At 47.5% G+C, this 7965-nt stretch overlaps 1 protein-coding gene across 1 annotated transcript; it reads left to right on the top strand.

Annotated features, from left to right (window-relative positions):
• The first annotated feature begins 1607 nt into the window (after window positions 1-1607).
• On the top strand, window positions 1608-6561 carry Uts2 (urotensin 2). Its single transcript, XM_034503957.2, has 4 exons — window positions 1608-1739; window positions 3751-3861; window positions 4934-4977; window positions 6228-6561. The coding sequence occupies exons 1-4, from the start codon at window positions 1637-1639 to the stop codon at window positions 6339-6341; spliced, it is 372 nt and encodes a 123-aa protein (XP_034359848.1). The 5' UTR covers window positions 1608-1636; the 3' UTR covers window positions 6342-6561.
• The last annotated feature ends 1404 nt before the right edge of the window (window positions 6562-7965 follow it).

Here is a 7965-nt window from a genome sequence, read left to right as displayed (position 1 = left end):
GGGAAGGAAAGTGTGACTTCACTGCTGTCTCCCTCTACAACTGTCCTCAAGGGTCATCAAAGACCCCTCTGTTGGCCCCTCCGTACCTGTTGGCAGACCATGAATGACTTACACACACATGTGCACAGAATGTGTTCATGCAAACATTCCAACATAGATTTTTAGTTTTTGTTTTATTTTTTACTTTTTAAGACAGGTTCCTGTCTGTAGCCCTGGCTGTCCTAGAACTACCTCTGTAGACCAGGCTGGCCTCAAACTTAGACATCTACCTGCCTCTTCCTCCCGAGTGCTGGGATTCAACTTGTATACCATTGTTTGGCCCCAGCATAGACTTTTAGAGATATACAGACTTTGAACTTCTCATCTCCCTGCCTTCACCTCCCACATGTTGGGATTGCCAGCCTTTGTCACCATAGTGGTTTCCGTGGTGCTGAAGACTGAGCCCAGGTCTTCACAGAAGCCCTCCACCAGCTGAGCTGTATCCTAGCCCTATAGCAGAGCATTTTAGGAAAAGAAAAACTGTATCTTTACCCCAAGCCGACTACTTCCAGCTTTGTAATATTCCATACCAATCCTACACAACACATCTTGCTGTGACTCTTTTGTTGCTATTCTTTGTAGTTATTGTTATTTACTAATTTATAGGTTCTGCTGGGGTCTTAGGTTTAGCATTGAGAACCTGTAGGTTGAATGAAGACTCACGGATGTAGCCCAGGCTAGCCTTAAATTCATAACTCTCTTGCCTGGGGCATGTTAGACCACAGTTATCAGTTACTTCACATAAATGCTCTTGAAAACGTGTGTGTTCACAGATACACATGGCGCACACATGTGCACTTATGCACGTGTGCACGTGCACACACACACACACACACACAAATGGACCCATGTGTACACTCACACAGACACACACAAGCAATGTTCTAAGCAAAGAACTGAGGTGAGCTGGCTGCTAACAGCACCACTTTGCTGGGTTGAGCCTAGTGAAGCAGGCTGGCCAGGCAGCTTGGGGATGTCCTTCAGTCCTCCTTGGTGAGAGTATTATCCAGCCTAAGGAAACCTTGCTCTGAGGACCAAGTCTTTGTGATCTTACACGCAGCCAAGCACATGTGTTAGGCCTGAACTTTGAGCAAAGCTTGCTGTGTCTTTGCTATTTCAAACAACTGGTTTAATACAACCTGACAACTCATCTATTTACCACTGAAGGATTTTTTGAAAAGGAAGCCGAGATATGTCATGTCATACCCCGCATGACTTCTGCTAACATTCATAAATCCTTGTCCTTCTGCCTCGGCCACATCATGTCTGTCTCCGTCTTTCACCTGTGATTTATTATTGCTGAGTTACTTATTTTGCCAGATTTATAAACTTCACAGTACTTTATAGAATACCCACTTTGAACACCAGTCAACAAGCCAGTAGATTTATTGTCTATGAATTGTTACTTTGAAAAATTACATCAATGCAAAGTGATTGCCTTCCAGCCTCCCTAGCCAATAAATTCATTTTATTTATTTATTTATTTTTGGAGGGGACGTATGAGGTCACAGGATGATAGATAAAACGGGCAATCCCTCAATGAGAAGAGTCGGAAGTTCTCTGGAGCAGACGCCCAGCCAGACTTCTCTCTGTCATCATGGACAGGGTGCCCTTCTGCTGCTTGATCTTCATAGGACTCCTGAACCCGCTCCTGTCCCTTCCTGTCACAGACACTGGTGAAAGGTCTCTTCAGCTTCCAGGTGAGGTGATTGTTTAGTTTTTATTTTCATTTTTTTAATCAGTTCTGGGTGCCACTCAGGCACAGGAGCAGGGTGCCAGCTGAAAGGGGTCTTCTGTAGGTGCAACCATGCTTTGGAAAGAGGCTGAGGGGATCCTTCTGCAGGTCTTAGATTTAGCAATGGGCATGGTCTAAACAAATTGTGTATTTCATGTTACAAATGTACTTCTAACTTTCCTTGTCACTTCTGCTTATGAAAACTGGGCTGACTTAAATGATTAACTGGACTGACTACCTTTGATTTTGGAACGAACTGGTTGAATGCAGTAGTTTCTCCAGTTACAGATTAGTAGTGCACTCTGTTCTGCGAGTTAGGAATCACGCCTCTGATTGTGTTATATGGAACAAAAAGGCTTAATTAAGCAGAGTGGCAGATGAAGCCATACAAGTATGCTTGCTCTCCTTTCCACTTAATGTTCTACTCAAGTTCGACTGAAAGGGAAAAAAAATCAGAAATTTTACCACAGCCTCTTAATCTGGTATCAGGTTGTACATTAGAGTCCATAAAAAATTGTAACTGGACTTAATATTTGGTTTTGGATACCTAAGCAATTTTTATGTTTATTGTGTGTGCATGCGCACACCAGGGCCCAGAGGTGGAGGTCGGAAGATGACCTGGTTCTCTAGCACGTGGCAGGGTTGGCGGTAGGCAACCTCTGTCTGCTGAGCCAGTTGACTGGCATGCCTCTTTGGTTCTTTCAGATCTTTTCCTAAGTAAGTTCTCTGCCAGCCATTGCCCCTGGACCGCCCGGCCTCCGCCAGCGCTCTGAGCATCCCAGAGCATCCCTCACGTTGTGTCCATCAGCTGCCGGGGTCACTGAGTTCACACTGGCATTGAGCCTGATGCTCAAGACCAGGCATGGACCAATTCTGTTATTTTAAAAGAGCAGTACACACGGCTCTTTCTCTCTGAAGAGATCAGAAGTGTTCAGGTACTGACAGCACTTGAAACAGCTGTGAGGAAGGAGCTGAGAAGAGGGCAGCCTCTTATTTGAATTCCAAATTGACGGAAGCTTTGTGTTTGGGTCAGACTTTTTTCCTCATGTTTGTTTCTCCACAAACATCCTTCAACACAGGCAGTTATACATCATCACAACATGGAGGCCATCTCCCAAGGACCACCATGGTCGCACTTGCTCGCTCACTTGCTCGCTCGCTCGGGTGGGCACCTTTAGTGTCTGTCTTTCCACTGCCTTCCATCAAGGTTGCAGATGAGTGTCTGTCAGCCTGCAGCATTCCAGGGTCTTGTGTGGCTTTCCAGCCGCCACCCAGAGCATCTCAACATGCTGGCACCCGCCCAAGGCACATGTCCCACTGCCAGCCGCCACCAGTCACACACGTCCTGCACACACACAGTGTACTCCGTACATTTACACCACGAAGACCACTCCTCACACGTCCTTGCCACACATGCTGCCCTCATACCTCACACCGCACACAACGCCCACAGCTTGCACACAGCACACACCACACACACTTACTTTCGTACCTTACATGATTTACCACACTTCCCTCAGCATCCACAATACAGATCATGTTTCACACAGAAGTCACAGGCACCGCCTGAGGATGTCCACCGTGAAGCGCAGTAGAGTGCCACCATCACCTTCCCCATGGGAACAAGGCCATCCTTTGAGGTATCCCATTCAGATACCTCAAAGCAAGAGGCAACAGGTCACGATGGGTACATGGAGATGAGGATGAGTCAGACTTTCTGAGCCAGACTGGCTCCCACCCTGGGCAGGTGCTCGGGTGGCTACAACAGCAGGGAAAGGTGGCCCATGAATTCCTCCATAGACCCCTGATGGCTTGTGTGGCACTTCATATCTGCTAAGTGCCACTGTGACATATCACCAGTTCCCCATTTGGAGTTCCAGAATCTACCTCCCTGTCCCTGGTATTCACCGATGACAGGGAACAGAATAGCCAGGTGAAGCCCTGGGTAAACTATACTTGTCTGTCTCTACCTACAGTGTTTGAGGAAGATGCTCTTCAGGCTCTGGAGGAGCTGGAGAGGACGGCTCTCCTGCAAACACTGCGCCAGACCATGGTTACGGAAGCAGGGGAAAGACTCGGGGAAGCAGGTAAAGACGTTTTTTAGGCTTCTGGGCGGATTCCACAGCTAGTAGATCTGCTCTATTAGAGAAGGCTCTAAAAACCTGAACTGTACGACCCTTCTTAGCTGATTCTTCTACCAAGCTCTGTCTACCCTTCTGTAAACCTAAGGCTAGCCTGGGCTACATAACAAGACTATATTAAAAACAAACAAACAAATGACAGTAATGAGAAAATTTCCCTCAGGGTGACTTTGAAGTAAAATGTATATGGAGCCGGAATGGTGAGTGACACATGGGGTCTCACACCTATGATTCATTCCTGAGTCTGAGGCTAGCCTGAGACCCTACTGTAACACAAACAACTGATAGAAAAGACCACATCTTTGACTGTTTTCTTCTGTTGCTCAGAACATGTGGGTAGAGAATGAAGGGTCTTTCAATAAACATTGCCAACTGACAGTCCAGCTATAGTTTTTGACAAACTATTAAAATGTTGAGGTCAGAATCCTTGCCTGCTCTCAAGTACACAATGCTTCAGTCTGGAAAGGACTGAAAATGAGACATGATTTAGGGGTGTCCTATTTTTTTTCTTCTTTGCATGTGTGATGTGCATGTATGAGGGTGGGCCCACGTGGGACTGTGAGAGGCCCAAAGTTGACACTGGCTGTTTTTCTCCAGCTCTCTTCAATTTATTTATTGAGGCTGGGTTTCTGGGCCTGGAATACCTTAATCCACCTGTTCTACCTAGCTGGTTTGTCCCAGGGATCCTGTTTCTATGTTCTGAGGGCTTAAGGCGCCAAGGCGGCCTCTATGCCCACCCAGCTTTTACCCGGGTTCTGGGGATCTGAACTTTGGTCCTTTAGCCTGTGCACCATGAGTCACCTCCCAGCCTTAGAATCTTAGATTCTGTATGTTTTGCAGTAAGCGTAACTGCTGGGTATGGTGGGAGATGCCACAGGTGGATCTCTGTGAGGCCAGCCTGGTCTACATGGTAAGGCCAGCCTGGTCTCCATGGTGAGTCCCTGCTTAAACAAAGAAAAAGAGAGAGAGATAAAACACAGCAGTAGATCTAACAACAAGGTGTCAAACTGTTTTCCAGATTCTAGTGCCGAGACTCCCACTCCAAGGGGAAGCCTGAGGAAGGTAAGAAGCTCTGGTTTTTGAGGGAGAAAAAATGAACTTCTCGTAATTCATGACCTCAGAGTGTTCTAAGGAATCACACCTTAAAATAACTGGCCAGTGTTCTCCTGAAGCAGAATTTTTCTAAACTGATTCACAGAATATGTAACTGTAACAAGAACATTAACAGGCGTCTGCTCTGGGTACACTGCAGTAGGATGTAAGAGACAGGAGCAGCAGGTGAGGCTGCTGCCAGGCTTGCTGTCCACCGCCCTGCCATGTGGCCTCAGCGGCAGTGCCACTACTAGGAAGCTGTTGGGAAATGCTCAATCTCTATCCACAGGCCCTACTAGTCAAACCTGCAATTCAACAGATCTGCAGTGATACTTTAGTCAGAGTAGTCAACAAGGCAGCATGCTGTGCTCCCCTCCCCAGGATGAAAAATGGTTCAAAGGCTGGACCAGAGCCACCTCTGTGGCTGTAATCGCCACCAGCATCCTGGTAGCCATCGATGTGACAGGATAACCTAGAGATAGGGAGCACTACCTGAAGCCCTTAGGGGATTAGTATGGCTTCTGTGAGCAGCTGGGGAAAAGTCATCACTCAAAAGTTTACATCCTTCTGAACAGAATGACCAAAGCAACTGGGAAAGGAAAGGGTTTATTCAGCTTACACTTTCACACCACTGCTCATCACTGAAGGGAGTCAGCAGGAACTCAAACAAGGGAAGGACTTGGAGGCAGGAGCTGATGCAGAGGCCATGGAGGGGGCTGCTTACTGGCTTGCTCCCCATGGCTTGCTCAGACTGCTTTATTATACAACCCAGGACCACTATTCCAGGGATGGCCCCACCCACCATGGCCTGGGCCCTCCCCATCAATCACGAATTAAGAAAATGTCCTATAGGCTTGCTAACGACAGATCTTATGGAAGCATTTTCTCAGTTGGGGCTCCCTCCTAACTGGTGACTCTTAGTTTGTGTCAAGTTGTCATAAAACTATCCAGGACAAGGATTATCCTTAAGGTCTAAAACTGTAAATGGAGGGTGTGCCTACTGTATCTAGAATCAAAAGAAAACTTTGACTCAACCTTTAACAGCTATGTTACACAGAAGGCAAGTGTCTAGAACCCTAACACAGAGAGGTCACAGAGGTGAGGGGAGCTCAAGGCAACCATAGAGTTAAGTCGACTGGACCAGAGACCCAGCCTGAGGAGCCCCAGTGAGAACTCTGACTCAGGGCTACTTACCTATTGTTCTGGTCTTGTGGTTTCAGGCTTTCACTGGGCCAGATTCTAACACTGTACTGAGTCGTCTTTTGGCGAGAACCAGGAAACAACATAAGCAGCACGGGACTGCCCCAGAATGCTTCTGGAAATACTGCATTTGAAGAGACGAGCATCCATTGGTCTGCTCAGAACCATCTCTTCAGGAAAGTAAAAGAGCAGACGCTTGAAGAAAACCCACGCTGCCGCCGCTGCCCTGTTCTTCATTATGAGAAATAAATCCTCCATGTTTCTCAAGTACCACACACGGCTTATTTTACTTGTATATACATCTTGAAAAACAGACAGCCTGCCTTTGCCCCCATTTATCTTGGAAATGTACAAGTTGGGCTGGAGGTGTAGCTTGGTGGCACAAAGTCTGCCTAGCTACGTGAACTCTGCTCCTTCCTGGGCTCTGCAGGAAGCGGGAGAAAAGCATCTAAGTAAGGTAGTAAGTGAGCGAGCGCACAGCACAGGAGGTGCGGGGGAGAAAAGGCATAGAGAAAAAAGATTCAGCCAAGAGTCTCTGAAGTCAAAAATGATTTAAAATAAACTACTTTCTTGACATCTTCTCAAGCCTTAAAAAAATGAATATATACATTGCTTTGGGGTGGGATTAGGGAGACAGGGTCCCATGTCTCTAGCACCAGCCTTAAACTCCTGATTCTCCTGCCCCCCACTTCCTGAGTGCTAGGTGTGCAAATGGTTGTCACCATAACCAGTGTCGGTCACGCTGAGGCTGGAAGGCAGAGCTCTGCTCGCTCCTGAGGCAAGCGTTCTGCTGAGAGCTGTTTCCAGGGAGGGCCCTACCTGAGTTTGAAAAGCTCTAATGTAAAGGCAGTGGCGGGGGCTGGGGATGCTCTGAGCTGTTTCTTGGAGCACACAAGTTTGTGTGCTCACACTCTTGCTCTCAGCTGGCTTGAGTACTCATCAAGGGCTTGAAAACTTCCCTGCTCTCAACCTCTGTGAGCTTCAGTGCCCAGCTGACTCCCTTTAAGTAATGGAAACTCACTTCCCTTCAGCTAACAAAAGCAAAATACCCAGTGTTCTTAGAGCTGACACCGGGATTCAGGCTGTAGAATGGAACAGGCAGGGTATTCATCTTTAAGACTCACAAATTCGTAAACGGACCAGCATTTCATGCACAACTGTGGCAGTCTGTAGAGGACCAAACACCTTGTCCGGGTGCCACAGGTCTGCGTCAACATCACTCAGTGTGTAAACCTCATCACCGTTGTCACCAAACATCACCAGAGCCTTCAAGTACACGTGACAAAGCTTTCCTGATCTAGACACAACAACAACGCTCAGCAGGGAAAGCAGGTGTGCAGATTCAGTCATTCCGCCATCAAGTCTGCCTGTGAGACTCGTGGTTCCTCAGTGTCAGAATCAAGCTAGCTCTCGCTCCCTTTTGGCAACCCCAAGAAGCCTAAATGGGTTTCTAGTGTACTAGCATAACCTAAAAAACCATCAGTAGGCGTAGTGATTTGGGGACAATTATCTTATGACAGACTGATAAGCTCAGTTGCAGGAACTGAGTCCTCTGCCGACTCAGCAGCCTCCCTGTAAAGTGAGAAGGGCCTCCACCGGCTGCTGTGAGGCTGGGACGAGAGTTTCTATAGAGCATGTACGCTGGTCCAGCTGCAGGCAGAAACTGTAAACCTGGGCTATGTGGCCCTTGGTGTTGGCATGAGAGGAAGGTGCAACTGGACAGGCATGAGACTTAGGGCCTTCTGGTGGGATCAGGCT

The sequence above is a fragment of the Arvicanthis niloticus genome, chromosome 5, assembly GCF_011762505.2.
Source record: "Arvicanthis niloticus isolate mArvNil1 chromosome 5, mArvNil1.pat.X, whole genome shotgun sequence".
Lineage (NCBI taxonomy): Eukaryota > Metazoa > Chordata > Mammalia > Rodentia > Muridae > Arvicanthis > Arvicanthis niloticus.
The sequence above is the reverse complement of the archived record's forward strand: the minus strand, read 5'-3'. Positions and strand labels throughout refer to the sequence as shown.